The sequence below is a fragment of the Ambystoma mexicanum genome, chromosome 9, assembly GCF_040938575.1.
Source record: "Ambystoma mexicanum isolate Mex_15411 chromosome 9, UKY_AmexF1_1, whole genome shotgun sequence".
In the NCBI taxonomy this organism is placed as follows: domain Eukaryota; kingdom Metazoa; phylum Chordata; class Amphibia; order Caudata; family Ambystomatidae; genus Ambystoma; species Ambystoma mexicanum.
Window position 1 is genome coordinate 292948652 of NC_090931.1, and position 20824 is coordinate 292969475.

General features: G+C 42.9%; 1 protein-coding gene across 11 annotated transcripts in view; it reads right to left on the reverse strand.

The window, feature by feature from the left end:
- Positions 1–20824, reverse strand: part of SYNRG (synergin gamma) — a 1253369-nt gene that overhangs the window by 527762 nt on the left and 704783 nt on the right. For all 11 annotated transcript variants that reach the window (XM_069614681.1, XM_069614680.1, XM_069614679.1 and 8 more), the window contains 2 exons: positions 14049–14170; positions 13763–13822 (listed from right to left, as the gene is read on the reverse strand). In XM_069614681.1, the coding sequence (XP_069470782.1) occupies positions 13763–13822; positions 14049–14170 (182 nt within the window). The remainder of the gene's footprint in view (positions 1–13762; positions 13823–14048; positions 14171–20824) is intronic.

Here is a 20824-nt window from a genome sequence, read left to right on the forward strand (position 1 = left end):
ATGCCCTCGACAAAGGCGTCGATGTTATAGACCCAGGCTTCGACACAGTCGAAGAAGCCTTCGACACCGTCAAAGGATCCCTCGACACCGTCAAAGGATCCGATGAAAGTCTTCGAGTGGGCTGTCGACGCCTTCGACCCCGTCACCTTCGAAAGAGGTGTCGAGGTAGCCTTCGATATAGACTTTAATGACGGTTGGGTATTCAGCGACATTTTGTCGAGTATTGCCTCCGGTTTATGCACTGGCAGGCGTTTTTTATGAGGCATCGGGGAGGTTTCCCTCGATTGCAGTCTCAACGATTTCTCGCCGGATTTTAATCTTTTTGTCTTTGATCTCCCTCTGTCACGTTTAGTATGAGCAGGGGCATGGTCTTCACTAGATTTCTTTGAGGGGGGGGTCTGGGCAAAGATTTTCATCATTGAGGCTCTGAAGGCCTCATACCTTTTAGAGGAATCATATTTAGAAGGGCAGGTGATGACCTCCGATTCCGATGATGTTGAAGAAGAGTAAGAGGGAGATCAGTGTCGCCTTTTCTTCAATTTTTTTTTTTTTTTAAGAAGACTTCCTAGACCGACTCCTCGACCTTGATTTTTTCGATTTGTGACGTTTGTCACTCGACTCAGCCGAGTCTTTCTTTCTTCTAGAAGAAGACTTTGAGGATTCCTCCCTCACCATCAGTTTACCTCTACGCTCCTTGAGGGCTTTGTTGGTCATTGCCTGACAGGAACCGCACTCATCCACTCGAGGGTCCGGACCCAAGCACCAGAGGCAATTACGATGGGGTGGGGGGAAATCGGTAATAGACATCTTCCCGCATTTCTGAAATGTTTTGAAGCCAGTTTTAGGCGTGGAAGGAGTCCATGAAGAAGACCTAGTTCGAAGAACTGAAGCACTGTTTTCTTGATACGAAGCGAAAGCTATTGGAAAAACAGAACTGAAGCCAACGGGCGCGGCTCGAGCCATTTGTACTACGGATGACGTTGACGGCTGCCTCAGAGGGGCATTGACGCCACGACCTCGAGCACAGCGCTCTCTAGCGGAGATTTATTTTTTCCAAAGCAGCAAAGCTGAAGATATTTAATATCGAAGACGAGGAATACATGGGAGGACACAATCCATTCGAAATTGGATTTGTTGCCATAGGCATCTAATATATCAGCAAGATGGTGAAAAAATGTTTAAGTGCTCTTTCCTCCAGAAATTCTAGAAACTTCTGGGTTCCATTTGGGTCCGTGAATAACTATTCCACCCATTATCAGGAAGTTATTCTACAGAAACATGTGTGGATAAATCACTTCTTAGAGGTATTTGGAACCACAGAAACGACAGTTCCCAAAACAGAGGTGCTTGGCACGTGGTCTTTAGCCGTTTCCTGTGAGGATATTGAAAACCTGATAAAGAAATCCTCCACCTCTAGGGCAGTTGGACCTAATGGTTTAAGTAATTCAATCTGAAAAATAAACCCTGTTCTCTGGGCAAGGGTGTTAAAATCCCTTTTCAAGAACATCATGTTCTCAAAGAAAATACCTGAGTCCTGGAGATCGTCAGTTGTTATTCCCATCTATATAAGGGGGGACAGACTTGCAGCCTCTAACTATCGTCCCATCTCCCTTCTAGATGCGGACAGTAAAATCTTTGTGGGTTTGATACTGGGTGAAATTGAGACCTGGGCCAAAGGTAAAGGTATTATACCGAAACAGCAAACAAGCTTTAGAAGGGGTTTAGCAACATCTCTCAACGGGTCAGCCTTAAGCTGCCTCAATGCCCAATCCCTTATGAAGGGTGGCACCCCCCTTTTTGGAGCCTGGATAGATTTGTCCCAGGCATTCGACACCATTAATAGAAATCTGCTATGGATGAAATTGAACGCCTGGGGGGTCCCCCCTAATCTGTTGGCTATCCTGATCGAACTGCACCAGAACTCCATAATGCGAGTTAGGATTTCAAGATCTGGCGCACTGTCGGGCCCAATTAAGATTGAAAGAGGAGTGCATCAGGGTTGCCTATTTGCTCCCTTTCTCTTTGTTCTTTTTGAGTCCGACTTGTGTCATTGGTGGCAGGGGAAAGGTTTAATCACCCCTAAAATCGGATATGTCAAAATAAACTGGTTGGCCTATGCAGACGATGTAGTGGTTTTAGACCACTCTCAAGTTGGGCTACAACGTCTATTGTCTGCACTGGCAGACTATGCCCAAAGTAATGACTTAAAATTTAACCCAGAGAAATCTAAGGTTCTGATTTTCAAACACCCTAACAAGGTACTCAAGCCCTACATTTGGGGCCTGGATAAAAGCCCAATTGATACAGTCATTGAGTTAATTTACCTAGGGGCGGTTATTAAAGCCTTTCCGGCTATGTATCTTCTTTCAACCATTGACCTCAAGGTCATTAATCTGGGGGCACAGATGAAAAGAATGTGTCTAAAATTCTGTAAATTTTCCATCTTACCCATGTTGAGGTTTTATATAGGAAAAGTAGTACCAGTCATCTTATTTGGCCTAGACTCAAACCCGCTTTCTACCAACACAGACTGCCAGAAAAATCGAGGCCAAGCTTTGGAAGAGGTCCTTGAATCTGCCAAATTGCGTACCCATTGTTTGTTTAAGGTACAAACTGGGTTTGAGCTCCCATACTGCTATGATGGAGTGGAAGTGGATATCCATCTTTAGGTCAATTCTTGATCTGCCAAAAGGTTCCTTGTATGAGGACGTAGCACTGTCATTACAAAGATCTGACAATGTTTTTCTTAACAATCTTGTGTCAAAGTGTTAGGACATCTTGGCCAACTCGGACTGCTCAAAGGAGCTTCTTATCCAAAATCCCGAGAAAGTCAAAGTGCGCATGAAGCAAATGAAATGGATACGAACCATTGATAAAATGAGGTTGGCTAGGATTTCATCATCACATACACGTATTGACAAACTAGGGTCATTATTGCCCCCTTACCTAAACAAATCGCATGATCCAGCTGTCGCAGCAGAATTTCTAAGATTCAGACTAAATCTGTGCCCAACCTTGGAAATCCACTCTATTAGAAACAAGGAGGAATATCCCACTGCCACTTGCGATAAATGCGACGATAAAGAAAGGCAGTCGCTTTATCATCTATCGCAATGCCCAGGTACCTGGGCCTTGAGAGTGGTGAGATTGCAAAGATTTGTCTATGATGTAAGGTGGTTGAATTCAGACCCTTTCTGGGATAGATTATCCTCAGAAAATTAAATCTTCCTGACCGCTGAAGTAGTTGCCTTTTTAAAGGTTTTGGGTCTTGTGGGGGGAGGGGGAAAATCAATCCTGGTTCAGAAAGCTGTGAAGATCATTTGTTGTATTTTTATGGAGTTTTTGACAGTTTAAAATTTCAATTTTGACTTTGATTTGCAGCGTTTGTTTTGTTTCCAATTTTTTCCTTTTTCTTTCCCATTTCTTCTTTTAAGTATATGAGATTTTCATGTTTTATTTGTTAAGTCATAAATTTGTTTTTTGCTTGAACATGGCTAAAACACTAAATAAAAAAATAATAAAACTGCACATACCACTTTCAAGACATGGAAAGTAAAGAAATTGTGAGTTCGGTCATTGTGTAGGTGTCAGAATGTACATTGTCTCTGGCCGTGGAGAAACATGCTTTCATTGAAGCTGTCAGACATCTGGAATCCAGGGGAATGCATATAGACCCGATAGCCACTGACAGGCACGTTTCAATAGCTAAGGCCATGCAAGAACACTTTCCACACATTCAGCATCAATTTGATGCATTGCACGTTGCCAAATCAAATTTGAAAAAAGGGTTCAGAAAACCTTTTAAAGTCTAACAGCAACCATCTTTGGTGGAGCGCCAAAACCTATGATGGATCTTTAGAAATTTCTATTCTACTTGAAAAATATCTTTCATTGATGCACCATTGTCTCAACGTACACTCATGGACCGAAAACCAACATTTCCACGAATGTGGACATGGACCTTTATCGAAGGAGCAGGTCCGCAAGAAGAAGGGGTTGGTGCCATGTTCCCCTCCACACAAAGCACTTGAGAAGATTGTGTATGATAAAATGCTTTCAAGAGGCCTGAAGGGAATTCTGTCATACTGGAGATTTGGAGGTGTTCCATAATAAGTGCCTAAAGTACAGGCCCAAAAGGTTGCATTTCGGCATAGACCGTATGGAGGCCAGAACTAGACTAACTGTACTTGCGCACAATGAGAACGTTGGGAGGGAACAAGGGAAAACTGCAGGAACATTTGGGATGCTTAATTACCTCATGGCCTTAACAAAAGAAAGCAGAAAATGGGTGGCCAAGCCAATATACCAGGAAATGGATTTTGAATTTGTTAAAGATCTGACATTGACTGTGTTGGCCATGCATACTCATGGAATGGATCGTGATTTTGTTCCAGGACACATACAATGCCACAAAACATTGCAAACAAACCTTGTCCTCCAAAATTTGAACTTGTTGAAAGGTTGACTTCCAGATTTAAATGATTTGTAGCAGTCTTCAAAATCTGCTCACAATAACATTTAAGATATGTTCCCCAATGTTTGTACATTGTACAGAAACAATCTAATGCTATTACACTTGCAATTTCAATGCTAGATAATGTATTAAAGTATTTATTTATGCTGATAGAATAGGGTTTATGATGCATTAATGCAGATCTTTTACCTTGGATTAATTTTCCTTATACCTCTCTAAGTGGGAACCTTTTTCCACATTCACAGAATATTTTACTCTTTTTATGGGTGTGATTTTTTTTGGGCTCTCCATAGGATCTTAAAATGTATCCTCTTTGACAACTTTTTGGCAATAAGTTCCTGTTGTGCCTGTGTTGCCCTAGGTGCTCATTTTTTTTTACTTTCTCCTGTTAAGCTAGAGAGAACTACAGTTCCCAATGGTAGAAAGGATCTTTGGGTCGCTTTTACACTTTATTAAGTGAGACCAGCACCCCCCACCTTATGTGGAGTGCTGGTGAGATACCAGGTATCCCCTTTTTTATTTTAAACAAATGTAACATTTGTTTCAAGGACAAACTCACTATTAATAGCTCGTGGCAGTAATTTGTTGAACACTTTTACTGATGTGAAAGGCTTGACTTGGAGGATTCAAACTGTCTTCATATTATAATAAATTCTGTTCTAACCTTTCTGCAAAGTATATAAAAGCTTAGTTGAATTACCTTAGAAATGTTGTGCCATTCTGGAAAGTACATTTCTAATGTCATTTTACTTACCTGAGAATTGATTGTGCCTCTTCCACCCAACTAATGCTGTTGGTTTCACTTTATTATTCATGTCAGGATAATTGGATAAGTGTCCCCCAACTGAGTTTTGCACCCCAGACTTGCAGCTATCCTGTCCAGAATAAGTCTGTCTGCCTTAAGTTTTACCTGCCTAGAATAATTTTGGGTCATTCATAAAGTTTAAGACTGGGTTTTGCTTTTCCTGGTCTGTTTTAGACAACACAAAAAGTCTTCGGTTACACCTGCCGTTAAGTTGCTTATAGCTCCTGTAAACATTGTATAGGTTTTACTTACCTTGAGTGTAACTGGTATCCTAAAATAAGTTAGAGTTATTGCTTCCCTTAGTCAGTGAACTGAAAAGCAACTGTAATTAAATATTACACCCCAAGGTCCAACTCCCCTAGAATAACTTATCCTGAATTGGAGTTATAGGTTTATACTGTGCCTGGTATCCATGTTTCACTAGATCAGAAAAGTAAATTGTCCAGTTGAAATTACTACGATTTCTTGCCGAGCATCATGGTACAACTGATCGGGTCTACTACGCTGGTATTACTGAAAGTAATCTAAAAGTAACTATTGGTTTTGACTTCCCAAGAATTCCTGTTAGGTATTCCAAATAAGGTTATATGCTTTGTTCTGTGTACCTTCAAGCATAGTGTAGTGTTGTGTTTTTAGGACTGTGGTCATATATAATGTGATAGTACTTATTTGCCACGAGATGTATCGGTCCTACTTGTATTTAAATAAACCATTTATTTTTTACAATACATGGTGTTTCAATGTTTCTTTGGACCGTTTTTATTAAAATTTCAATTATATTGATTCTACAGCCCTCTCGCCCTCCTGGGATAAGCCTGGCTGCTCTCTCTATGCTACCCTGAACTCAGTTGGTACAGCCTTATACCAAGAGTGGAGTCTTGGACTGCCTCAGTTGAACGGTTTTACTAAGCGCTTAGTTGGACTTCAGAAAAACTGTCCTAACAGCCACCCCTTAGCAGACGCAATAAGTCATTCCAATAAGGCATATGTTTTTTATATGGACGAAGTGGAGGTGTGTCCCGTCAACAATAGGTTTGATGAAAGAGCAATGGAAAGGGGTAAAAAGGATGTAATCGCAGACACAATCTATCCCATGGCTCCATTTGGCTACATGGATCAAGCCCTTGCATCACTTGACAGTTTCCCACCAGCACAACGGATACCTTTTACGCACAAAAAGCCCATAAAGGTATTCCATGTTGGCTGGGTTAGCCTGTATTCAAAAGCTATTCTCACCTTTGGAAAACTGTTCTGCCGCCAAGGACACATCCTACTCGAATAGTGGGAACCAATTATCGCCTCAGGCCCCTTCCTGAATTTCTACATCCTTCCCAAAAAGACCTGCTTTTTGCTTAACCGGCAGGATCGTGCGCTTTGATGAACTACTGCACTGTTGAGCCCAAGCCTACCCACTTCTTAGGGCTGGACTAGAAAGTTAGGGAACGAGTCCGAAAAATGGTCTAAAGCTCCTAGTGTATTAACCAACCCTTCTCTTTGCAGGTTGTGGCTGTGTTTTCCTCATTTGTCGCATTAGGAAATGTAATATATACATGCTGTATAGTAGAGTATTGTGTGTGATAACTGGTTTCGCATAACTAAGGTTTACTTGTATCTATTGGTCCGGTCAACAATAAATGTATAGATATCTTTCGTATACACTTGTCTAAGAGTCATTTGTGGTTCATTGCTGTGTGTACTCATTGTGGGCTTCTGGTCACCATCAACCCTCCTTAGGCTTAGTCCTGACCACCTGCCAAGCTACCTAGATTGGTCTGGCTGGTCCAGAAAGTTCCCGTTTCACTAAACCGAGGGTGGCCTCCTAAACTTCGCCCATCAGGTAAGAGTTTAGAAATCCATCTTAACACCCTCCTCCAGCACTTGTACACCCATAGGCTCTTCCTTCCATCCCCTATGCACTAGCACGGCTGAGTGGCACAAAGCCTAGTCAGAGCATGAATGTAACTTATCTAGTATGGGCATGCAGTGTCACCTGTCTCGCATGATGGTAGAGCGGGCTGCCTCAGGTGCACAAGGGAGTATGAGCAGACATGCTTGAATTATAGTAAGCGCCGTGTAATTGAATGCAGTCCCCTGTTATGCTCATGCCAGAATGAATACAACCCTTTAGGGAAAGAAGCCAAGAGATAGCTTGCAAGGATAACAAGGTTTAATTGTACAGAATATAAAGAATATCAGCGAAGGACTCTGCTGCTTGAGAACGTTCCAACTCCAGAATGAATGCTGTTGCCTTTTGAGAGGCCACAGCGTCAGTAATGACATCACATAGGGTTGAACCCGCAGAGTTGATTGGTAAGACAATATACATGATCTTGTCCATAGGGGAGGCCAGGCTACAATTGGTTTGTTTCTCAGCAATCTGTCGATTCCCACGTGTGTCAGCTGGGATCATCTCTCCATGGAGTGAAGGTCAGATGTCTCATAAATTACACTGTGAAAAGTACGATAATATGCAAAGCCTACTTCTACATCACTATGGCGTGCGCCTGGGAGGCTCGGGGGCTGGTGCAGGGGGGGGAAGGGAGGAAGAGAGACATTCACACTGACTAACACATTCTGCGCTTTGTGCCATGAAACCGTCCTAGACGAGCGAGAGATGGGGTTTGGATTGAATTTTCTTACAGAGAGGATATATCCCCAGAGGTAGCAGCAACACATACCTTTCTGGATTGTTCTTACGTTCCTGTGGCGAAACATTTTACATAATTGTTTCGAACGGTCCCTGGTTTTCTGAACCACTTGCCCAAGGCAGCGTCTTCTCCATTTCTTTTTGGTAGCATTTTTTCACAAAATCGAAGCCTACCCGTCTCTGGCTGCAGTCACTGAAAAGAGTATGTTTTTGTTATTCGGCCTTGAGCGAAAGTCAGCAACTGTTCGAAGGACACTGTGTCCAATAACCACAAAAAATGATAACATTTACTATATTGAAAGTGGACATACGAAAGTTTAGTTTCCATTTCTGCAATCTGTCCGGTTTAGTCAACGTCACATGGAGAGAATGGAACTTCCTGAAATTATGTACGTTCAACTATGCATAATATTTGTGCGATTAAAAACGGAATTCAGCGATGACCGTTAGGGAGAATTCTCTCTTTAGGCTGAATTTCCTAACCTAGTGAGTCCCCAGCAGCTTTGCTGGATTCCTGGAGTTTGTTTTTTTCTCCTGCCAAGAGTGAGACTCTTTTTCTCCCACTCTTGGACATGATTTATGGTGTTCCTTTGACTGGTAATGTGTTTTATGGGCTATGGGGTCCTTTACTCCATAGGGTCTCATGAGTTTTTATTATGTGTGTTACACAGCACCCTCCGTGCAGTAACACAGGGGTGTCATAGTGACACCCCACTATAGACTCCATACCCTGGGACTGACTACCATCTCCCAGGGCATGTAAAGTCACCATTGGCTTTACTAGTCCCAAATCATTAACAGAAACCAGTACAAACCATCATATAGTGGACGTACTGGTCGGGGCAATTCGATTGCCCCGGGGTCTGTTAGTCGAGGGGGCACGTCTCCGTCCCCCCTGATCTAGGTTTGGCTGGTGGCAGTGGAAACTACTTTTTATATTCGACCACAAATATTTTCCTATGGGATTTTCCCATTGTTCGAGGCTACCAACTTTAATTATTCAATTCTCATAGCCTCGAACATACCGCCGGTTATTTAATTAATATTAATTCGCCGGTTGGTATTTTTTGCCAGGATTCGATTCTAAAATGGCGTTTGGGTTCTCTTCTGTGACTCCAACCCAAGTCGAGCCCTTTGTTCCACTTTTTGGCAGGCTTCTCCACAGAAGCCTCCAAAAGTGGTGCCACTCTGTCTGGGTACCACAGGGGGCGTGGGAGGGGGTTTAGGCACCCTGGACTGAGTTACCTTGGTAACTCAAGTCGCACTCTTGTGTGATTGGCCCAAGTGGTGAGCTGGCCGGATCACCACTTAGCATGTTTGATTGACAGCTAGGCTGAGTGAATGGGGGTGTGCTGCATAAAAGCAGGGCTTTGGGGACTGGAACTTCAGAAGTCGCCACAGGACCTGAGAATCCGACGAGGGAGAAGCTGAGCCGACCTACCACAACGACACCACCGGTGGAGCCCTGCGGAACCGACTCACCACTTCCCGACGACAGAGAAGATCTCCCGGCTGGAGAGGCTTCTTCCACCGACTGGTGGGCACAACCAGTTTTACCTTCTTTCTTCGCACCCCAGACCGGTTTGTGGTCGAACTGCCCGTGCCAAGCACCCCGGCGGCCGGATAGCCACTCACCACTGAACCGCGAATCAACGGACCGCTCCTTGTACCCAAGAAACTCTGCGGCTGGTTTCTTCCCTGGCAGTGCAACAGACTCCTGTCTTCCTCCCTGACGAGATCCTCTCTTCCCCCGGACGAAGCACCGACTTGCATCTGCTGCCAGGAACAACTGCCCCCGCTGGAGTGTTCTCACCACTTTAAGGCACCGTGTCCGCCAGGCCTCCCTTTCTAAAGATTGCTACAGGGTAATAATAACTCCTTAACCTTCTGGACTGGGCTGGCCGTTTGACCCTCTAACTGGTCCCTTTCTTTGGTCCAACTCCTTTTTGAACCGTTACAAGACTTTTGTGCACTGCAACCGTGTGACCTTGGACACATTTCATTTGATCCTCTTAAAGGGGATCCGGCCTACTGACTCTGAATTCACAGTGTTACTTTGCCTTCCTCTCTTGTTGTGTTCGTGAAAAAGTGTTGGGATCTGTTTCAACTTATTCTGGTTTTCTCTCCCTTTTTAAAACAAACTATTAGAGTGCCAGCTACGTTAAGCGCTCACCGCTGTCTGAAAATAAGTGGGGCTTAAGACTTCTCTAATATTCTTTTAAGGGAGTGTATATCTTTTAGTGACCGTGTTTTTGAATTACTTACTATTACTGCCTGTGTGTTTTTCTAGATGTGGTTTTAAATTAATAATTATATCTCTTTTACACCAAGCCCTGGTCAGTGTTTACTTGTTCTATTGTGTTCTCTTGACCTATTGTGAATACTCTGTATGCTGCCTACTTCTTCTTGAGGGAAGTCTGTCTGCTCAGCCACAGCTACCAAGTGAATCTGTGTAGTACAGACTGCTACCAAGTGGGTTTACTGCCAAACACCTGTAGTCTTAAATCTTTTGCAGTGGTCCCAGAGGGAACTGCACAGGTTTCTGCTAACAATGACCAAAAGAATTGACAGTAGGTTATGTTGAATGACATTTATACTGCACACAACCAAGTGCATAACTCACAGTTTATCTGTCTAGTAATGATTGTTATTTGTGTATAGAGGTATAATTTATTTGGGACGTATTGATTACTGGCCTTGCACACCAATATATGCAGTGCTGCGTTATGGGTTGTTAAGTCCATCTCTTTGTTAAGTCCATATTGTGATGATTATTCCTTGAAGACCCGCAACCACAACCTGCAATGCAGGCTAATGATATCTAAACCGCTTTGTCCTATGGAATATCCTGGTGTGCTGTCACTGTTGCATCCTCGTGCACCGGAGAGGGGCAGGGGCTGAACCTTTTCTGTGGGCACTTGGTTCTCTTTTCGATCATTTATCTTACCAGTTCCATTACAATGCCATCCATCTGTGGTTCAACATAAAGCGTTGCTATAGCTGTCCTTATTTTCCAGTAGGGTCCGCTATGTGAAGCAGGTGCATCTGGTTCTCCATCCCATTGGGATCTATACCTACTTCACAGCGCTAAACTTTCATGCACCTTGGGGTCTCAAATACTCCCCCCATGTTGTCATGTGTGTGTTCATTCTGTGTGGTTTGTGCTTATGATTAGGTTTAATGCGGTTCTGAATTATATGGTAACTGGTTATATTCTATTACAGAACGGCTACTAAAATATATTCGTTTATTCTGTTTTCTAGACAGCTATATTGTACCGTTCTGCGTATGCCATAGTTTTCAGCTATAGTCGGATGGATTCTTCAACCAACATTGGCGGATAATCATCATCACTGTTATATGGAACGACCGATGGAGACCAATCTGCTCTTTGGCAGTACCAGCAATAAGGAGCAACCGGTCATTATTTCTGTTGTGAATACATGCTGATGCGAAAGCGTTATGCTTGAAAATGCAAACAATCCATATCTACTCACGAACAGAACACCATGTGCGTCATTAGAAAGTTTTGCTGGTGTAACATATGGACATGTAAGAGTTGGAGTACAGGGATTGATCGATCGCTGATCGCAACCGGCATATCATAAGGACGTTATAAACAACATTCAAAGCATGCGATGTTCGTTAGCTATACCTTGTATGGCAAAAACACATACTTCATTTCATGGACTTAATATTCTCTTGGGAGCTTTCTTTGAAAAATAAAAGCACTTGTTACATTGCAGACTATTGATGTTTTCTTAAATGTTTGCTCTCCTAGATGGGACAAGAAAGAAAAGTTATGCGATGTGAGAGGATGTGAGCGTTTATCTTCCTGGTTCTGTGTTAAGTAACGTTATGGTGTGGGTGATGATGGGGTACGTTTGGCTACACTTGCCACGAAAGTCATGAAAATAGGTGGAGCACATTGTTTGGACTAGTGATGTCAGTTTGAGGGGCAGGCAATCTGTATTATTGCCGCAAGGGCATTTGAACTGCAGGTGATTCATCAACGGATAAGATTAGCACAAGATTGACGCGCCCAACCCCTTGTTTTCGCATGTGAAAAAGTGAGGAAAACTAAGGTAAGATGCATGGGAAAAATGTTTAGGATAGATTACAGTATGCTTAAAAATACATGCCAGACAATCGACCCAGTAACATTTTTGAGCAAACTATTCCTTTAAGGATACTTTTCAAAGGCCACTGCTTTGTCTGTAGTTGCTTGCGGTTACATTGGTTATAGTTTTTGACAGATATGACAGTTCTATCATATTATCGGTAATAACACACATTCGCAAATCTTAGCAGACATTTACTCTGCATACACATATAAGCTTGTGACGGGGAAGGAAAATTGTTGGTTGGTACAACACTAGCAGTTCTTAAGGTTCTAGATGGAGTTTCTTCACACAGCAAGTCTTAAGGTCCAAAACGCAACCGTAGCGAAAGGCAGTTTGGAGAGGGTTCAAAGTTAAGATCCAAAACGCAACCGTAGCGAAAGGCAGTTCAGAGAGGGCTCAAAGTCTTGATAAGCAGCAGAATACAAAAGGTCCTGTGGAAACTTCACAGTCTCTAAGATGCAAGAGGACTCAATCAACGTTGGAGACCCTGTTAAAGGACTCACTAAAAGGGACACAAGCAGCCACTTGAGTCAGCGGTAGGAGATGGGGGGGGGGGCGGGTGGTACCCTGGACACATGTGCACTCCAATGCTCTGGAGCGATTTCACAAATCAAGGTAAGCAATACCCGTCTCCCCACAATACCTTAGGTTAGGAGAAATGATAGTGGCTGGATTCTCCTCGAAGTGGCAGCGCTGGACCCGACCGCCGGATCCCTTGGTCGGATGACGAAAGGCAGGACAATGGACGGGATCTCTCGGCAGCAGTCTCGATGGAGGACCTCTGGCACGGCTTTCAGAAACTTCTCTGGTAAGTCTGCGGTTTTGGCGCCTTTTTTGCAGCACCAACAAAGGACACGATTCGCCCAGTCAATTTTCTTCGCTTCTTACAGTCCCACACTCTGATGAGGGATCTGGGAGAGTTGGATCGGATCTCTGAAGTGTCCTTGAGGGCTTAAAAACTTGGACGAGTTCGGCCTTTCCACAACAATGCACTCTGAATGGACAGCAGGTCTCCTGGTTTTGGGGTTTCGCAGCTTTTGAAACTCAAAGGACCTCAGGAGAGGGCTGAGGTCAAAGTCAGTCTTGAGACTGGTTGTTCCAACCAGTCAAAGGGAAGGAGTCATCCTCTTTGGAGTTAATCTGCCGCACAGAAAACAGGGTCAGGACAGCAGTGGTAGTTTCAGGGAGGGAGGGATCCCCAGGGATGTATAACCTGGAATATGAGATTAATGATTTTGTGATCTTCTGTGCAAGATGCTAGAATTCTTTGGGAACGGGAGAGATATGAGGTCCTATGTCTCCACCCCATGCCCAAAACCCACCAAGGACCAATGGGCAAATATCTGCTTCAGGATTCAGGGTTCTGGTGGTTTGGGATGGAGGGGTGGAGGGGATAATGATAAAACTAAGTATTCACCTTGACCTGCAACTGAAAATAAAAACATCAAAACACTGCAAAACATTGCATGATGTTTTCCATTGAGTCGATGCATAATGCTGCACATTCACAATGTAACTATTACTAAATAGTCATAGTTCCGGATCTTGAAGTACTGCTTTACAGCAAAGGATCTGCAATGTTACATTTCCTTTATCACAAAGTTAACAATCTATCATTAACAGTGAGTTATTCATTATATTTCTCAGGTTACGCGGCAAAGAAAAATAGATCTATAAATCAAAAACGTGCTCAATTCCGACTGAAAACTTACCTAGAGATTTACTTTCTGAGGGTGCCAACTGTCGGAATGCATGATATTTGTCTTCAAAATCTAGTAACCATGGAAGAAAAGCACAAAATAGTTCTTAAAATGCAATTTATCACAGTCAAAAAGAACAGTAATATTTGTTAGCAACTTAAAACGTATAGCTGTATATGCAAATACTCCACCACAGCAGTTGAGCATAATGAACAAAGTGCATAGCCACTAGAAAAACATTGTTAAATGAAACACTAGAAAAGACATGCAAAGTTGTATGAACGTATGTTCCGCCGACCTGCAAAGGTAGATGTGCTTTCAGAAGATTTTTCAGTCGTAGTAATTCCTTTAAAAGCAGCATATTTGTCTGCTGGAGATAGTGGTGTGACTCCCGAGAGGGGTAACAGCAAAGAAGGAGCACTAAGAAGGAAATAGAAAACAAAAACAATTACAAGTTCTTGTGGTGCTTGTAAACCGATGGATTGTTGATTGGGAGATTTGTCAACTGCATTCTGGTGCGGGGTGTCAAACCGTATATTCCAAGGTTAAGACAGGCGGACCACGACACATTCCAAACTATCGCTATTGGTAGACTTAGCAGAGCAGTCTTTGCTTCACTCAGGGGAGGGCGGAGGGCTGGAGGCTATATAGCCATAACCCTAATAGATCACCCCAAAGATTACACTACACAGGTATACTGAAAAAATATAAACTATTACATAGTTACATAAAAGTGACTAGAAGTTCAAATAAGATCTATACATTTAGGACAAAGTAGAAACTAAGTAAACAGGGAAGTGCCTTAGGTCAGATGCTTCCCACTCCTGCAGATACTTCTAGACCTATACCTGGGAGCAACCAGAGGGTATGATGTTAAGCAGTGGCGAGAAAAGGCATCCCTAGACTTAGGCAACACACACTGCCTAGTTCTAATCATGACTCACAAAAGCCAATGTACAAACAATCAGTATTCCTCACAACCTCTAGTAAACAGAAAAACGGGTAACTCACAGGTAAACCATATACATAAGTGAAGGAGTGGGAGTTAAGTGGTTAAACAATTTAAACAATGAGGGACAGCAAAAGTCAGATACAATTTAGTCCAACTGTACTGGGCCTGAATAGGACCCAACTGAAACCCTATAGTTGAATAGAAAACATAACCACAAGTGGTTACTGTTACACTGGTGTATCTGTTAGGATAGAACTCTATTTCTATGCTCTTGACTTTTTGCATTTTCCACTGCTATTTTTCATGGATCGTTGACTTTTGTTTGTCAATGCAGGCACTTATACTAAAGTCCCCATGCAACTTCAAATCTTTATGCTGTGCTGTGGTGTGGTAGCCGACATGGCCTTTAGGTCAGGGATGTTTAAGCATCTCATTTTTATCCCAGCGTGATTTTAGTACCCTAAAAGTTTCCTGGAGAGTAGGGGGACAATAGCTGTAATTTAGTTTTGGCTACACCAGCGGTGAAGTCGTTGCCATATTACTAGGCCCCTTCCCCGATAGACACATGGTGCAGTACAGTAGCACATCAGAAAAAGGTGTGCAGTGGCAGGTGGATTTCAGTAGAAGTCCATATGACTGCAAAGGAAAGTCAAGAACCCAGAGAAGCCAGCAAAAAGAAAGAGAAAGTTAAGAGAACCAACAAAGAGGGTTCCACAGCATCGACAAAACTGTATTCTGAACTAACAATGGCCAATGGAAAAAAGTGTGCATCATACCCTGTTTCTAGAACAGCCATGAACCTAAAAGAGCACTGTTCAGATTTCAGGAGTACTTCATACTTCGTCTGTCCGTTGCTAATTAAGCTTCCACTTGGTGCCTATCTGTACAGGTAGATGACTAACATGCGTCACAGAAGGCCTCAAGGACACTAACTCACAAAGCCAGTAAAGGGTTCTTATTTGGACTTGTGAATAGTATATGACTAAAGGCTTTCCCTCTGTCACTCTCTTGCACGTGTTGACCTACAAAGCCCAGGCCTCTGTAACTGTCAATATGTTCACTAGAGATTGGTAATCACATCCATCTAAAAGTCTGGCTTTCTAAGGGTGAGTATCTAAAGGCAACTAGCATTACCCCCTCCCTCTTTTCTTCCAGGATCAATGTAGGTGGATCCGAACCAGATCCCCACAATAGGAATGTTAGCAATCAATCAAAAATCCTTTATTTCAGATAAAGAACATCCATAAAAGGTAACAATTATATCACATAACATTTGAATAGAAATATACAATTCATAGATTAAAAACATGATAACCAAGCACTAACCACTGACAATTCAGAATTTGTTTAAAATACACCTTCTTAGATCAATACAATATTTAAAATACAAAAAATTAAGAATTGGATATTAACTAGCATGAAGTGCTTGTGCATTCAAGGGACACTAGGAGATTTTAAAACAAAACATTGTTTGCATATTTCTTAGCCTTCAATTTTCCTTTTTCTGTATTCTTCAGGCTCCACGTATATTCAAGGACATTGACCAAGCCATTAACAGAGATTCAAATTACAATAAAAAATACAATCCCGGGCGATATTGTGTAAATCGGTTTTCATTAAATAGCGGAACCAGTAAAGTTTTCCTTCATGAAACATAACCCGCACAAAGAAAAAGAAAAAAAAAAAATGTTCCATATCCTCTGCTTCAACCCAACACCTCGGGCATCTCGCCCCAATACTTCAACCTGATCTTTTACTGAGAGTTTCACCTAATAGGCAAACCAAGCTCTTGTTATGAGGGAGCTTTGTGATTTGTTATTGGTCCAGGTCAGGTAATCCTTGATTTTATCACTAGCTAGAATCATAAATCATATATTAGCTTGTTTTGGAATTTCTAGAAATTCTCTAGCATCCGTTCCCACAACATTAACCTTTTTCTTTTTTTTTAAGTTCTCGACTTACTGAAGCATTAAGTACAGTTGGGGTGTCAAATATATTTGCGTTGATATTTTTCGACATTACTTTTATACTAGAGAACCATTTTATATTTTCTGCACTCCGTTGCCTCAGCAGGTTTATCAAAATGTAAGTATTGCATTTGGGTTCGCCCAGAATCTAGTCTATAATAAAAAAAAAAAAAGGAGGTTCCAGGGCCAGCTCATACTGGTCGAAACTTGGGCCCATTTCATTATAGGTAGTGAAATTTGGAACTGAAGTAGTAAGAACCAAAAGATTCTTCAGGAACAAGTTTTCTTCTCTTCGCACAATAACTTGAGCAGAGAAGCCCCATACTGCCACTCCATATTTTTCAGCCCCCAGAGTTCGGCTGTATAGATGGATTTAATAATACTGAGCGGTTTCATAAAGCGGGAGATTTCCCCAATAGACTTGTCATTAATGATAGCTGTTTTGCAGTGTGAGCCTCCGCCGTAACAAAATTCTGCAAAATGAATCCCGAGGTAATCAAAATATTTGACCCTCACGATAGGATTAGCATCAAACCAGATGGTGGGAAATTGTACCTTACTTCTTGTTTGGCAGCAAACCATGACTGCCGATTTCTTTTTTTTAGTTCACTTTTAAGTCCAAATCCCCCATGAAGATAGTATATTTATTCATTTGGAGCTGCAAGGCTCTCGGAGTACGGGCAATGAGGAATGTAACAGAGTAAACTCACGCCGGAATAGACATCTCTCCTATCTTGGGGACATCTGTATTACAATTTATTAGTTCTTTTTGCAGGCAAATATACAAAGAACACAGTGGGGGCTAGTACACACCCCATTCTGACCCCCGATTGAATCTGGAAACAGGGTGAGCAATGTCCTCCGCTTCCTAATCAAACACAGCCCTCATGGTTGGTATGTAAGGTCATAAGTATATCTAAAATACCTACTGGACAATCAAAGGACCTAAGCACCCACCATAATTTATCTCGATTAACTTGATTGAAGGCGGTGCTTAGGTCCATGAAGGCCACGTATACAGGCTCTTATTTTATGTACAAACAATGAGCAATTATCACATATACATTTAGCCCTTGCCCCATAGTTCCTAATAGCAGTCAGAACACCAACTGAATTGGGGAAAGGATAGCTTGCTAGGAAACCCATCCTCCATTTTATTCCAGAGACATCTCCCAAATAATTTAAAAATAGTGTTTAAAAGTGACATCGGCCGGTAGGCTTGTGGACTTTCTCTACACCTTTTTTAAATATAGGGACAATGATTGCTCGCTTCCAGTCCTCGGGTATTGTGGTAGACTCTAATATTGCATTAAACAATATAGTTAATATTGGTCCACAAACTTCCATGCAGTCTTGATAGTAATCTGCAGGAATCCCAGGCACTCTACTGCGCTTGGATGTCTTAATGGCCCCAATTACTTCACTGTGCGTGAAATACAATGTACCTTTCATGTTTGATCTTATAAAATGACCAGTATCTTCTCAAGCCATCACGTGCAATTACCTCCTCTACCCCATCACCCGGGCTTTTATATACATTGCAAACATTTTCCACCAAACTATTGTCTGGGACAGCGGTTTTCAAGAATGTTATCAATAATTGGTGCCTTCCAGTCACCCAGGTCTCAATTGGTCCTTGGTCTTTTTATGCTCCTGTGTTCCTTCTTGATGTTCTTCCTGTATTTCCCCTTCTACCTTGCCTTCTCTTCCTCTGGCTCGCCTTTCCTCTCGATCTCTACTCCTCTGTCTCTCCGATGTTCATCCATCTATTACTATTCTCCATATCTCCACGCCTCTCTGCACTATTCTACACCCCTCCAGCCACAGTCATCTGTCCTTTCATTCACCCTTTACACGTACTCCCCCCTCCTGTTCTTACACTTAATACATAGTCAATCCATTCCCTCGCCCAAGTACCAGTTTCTCTCAATAACAAATACCTCACCTTGCACACGCTCACTTTAATCCTCCTCAATGCTCAGCTACGCAGTCCATCCACCTGGTGTCTCGGTCCACCTTTCCCCTCACCTCAACAACCAACCCTGACCAGTACACCTTGTGTCCCTTTATTGTCCCCCCCACTCCCATTCGTTCTTTTAATCAGCTGGTTCCCAAGGCCAATTGTTTCCTTTCTTTTCCCTCTGGGGTGGGTTGCAATGCTGTGGAACCACAAACATCCCCTTAAACCCCACCCCATTAGAGAATGCTGGTCGACCAGCATCTTGTAATAGCAGCCAGCCATGCAAAAAGCCAATTTTTTTAGTTTGTTCTTGGAGTGGGATACATGTCTGGAGTGCCGTTATTCCAAGACAAACACTGGCCAGCACATATAGCGGTAGGCATGGGGTGATGGCAAGTGGTACTCTGGACATTTAACCAGGCACATTCGGAGACAACAGAGACTGGGGCTCTCCCATGCTGTATCTGTGTTAGGACTGGATCTGGCAAACAGCTTGGTAGGCCTCCTGCCCCAGGTTGAGAAGGGCCCCTTATACACCCTCACAGGGTCAGCTTCCTGACCACATCATACATATTATCAACTCCCATCAGGTAAGTAGTTCTATGACAAGCCATCAACCAGTAGCCACCTTTAATTGCTACAAGTATGGATTAAAGTAGACAATCTGAAATTGTGTGACTAACTTTTTATTGTTTAAGTGGTAGGGAAATGTGTGTCAATACATCACATTTATAATAAAAGAAGGATGAGGAGGAGGTGTACATGGAGGCTTACATAGTTTGAAACAATTACAAGTGTTTTCTGATAATGCTATGTCTTTAAGGTGTGAGGTACAGTGAGTAAGTAACAGAGGCATAGTGTTGATTGCTATAAACATATATTTCCCTAATTCTAGGAGGGGTTTCCCAGCCTCAACAAAACCAACTACGGTCTCTGTGAAGATGTCCAATGTAAAAGTCTTCCATCCTATGTCCAATACCCTACGCTGACCCTCACATGCTAAACCTATCAAAGTGCAAAAGGGCTTAACATTCTCTAGCTGCCACTTGCAGCTGTAGTTCACAAGTTAGACTCAAAGTTCAAAAAAAGTGTCAAAGAAATAAACAACCAAATGTTTCAGCATCATTGCAAGGGGGTTCCCTTCCCCTAACTTTCTTAGTTTGTTGACAGTCTTATATAGTTTGCCTACGCTCTCAGGCTTTCCATAACTCTCAGATATATGGTAAGGATTTCATATCAAGAAATTGTCCTTTCTTCTCCTTACAATCTCTCCCTTCCAAGGGACTTGTTTTCCTTCCCCTAGGTTATCGATATTGATATTTTATTTGTATCGCGCTCATACACAAGTGTTTCAGAGTACGACGAGGCAAGGGAGGGGAACAAGGGAGGACAAAACAACGATCTTACTAGGTGCAGTGACATTGAGAATGCGCAAGTGCAGGGGAGAGGTAAGGGGGAAAGTGCAAGGGAGAGGGAATAAATGGAAAGTGCTGAGCACGGGATACAACAACAAAAGGTAGTGCAGCCAGCAAGGTGGCAAGTGCAGGTTATGATCACAGCCAAGGGGTGTCTGGTAAGTGCAGGTAAAGGGACTGTAGGGTAACAGATACAGACCCAAGTCCATGGGTTGCCAGGCGCAGTGCGCGGGTGAGGGGCTGGGTGGACATGGACCTAGGCCCGAAATCAGAGGGTAAACCAGGTGCATGATGCAGAAGCAGACAGATCAGCAGGGGAGAGGGGGAGCGAAGACAGAAGCAAAGAGGAAGGTCTTAAGGTGCTTCCGGAACCAGAGATGGTTCTCCTCAAGTTTCAGAGTGGCAGGGAGGCTGTTCCAGGGGGAGGCCCCGGTCAAGGAAGTATCTACCACCAACTCGTTGCTTGGAGAAGCGACTGACCCTGAGGGAGTTGGAGGTGGAAGAGCGAAGAGCTCAAGTAGGAAAGTATTTACAGAGGGAGAGTTGAAGGTATTTTGGACCCAGGCCCCAGAAAGCCCAGTGGACAATGAAAAGGGTCTTGAATTTAATCCTTGCAGCCACTGGTAGCCAATGAAGAGATTTCAGGGCTGGAGAGATCCAATCCCAGGGCTTGAGGCCAAGGAAAAGTCTTGCAGTCCTGTTCTGGATGAGTTGCAGAGGGCGGAGAGTAGAAGCAGGCAGATTTAGAAAGAGGCTGTTGCAATAGTCCAGCCTGGAGAG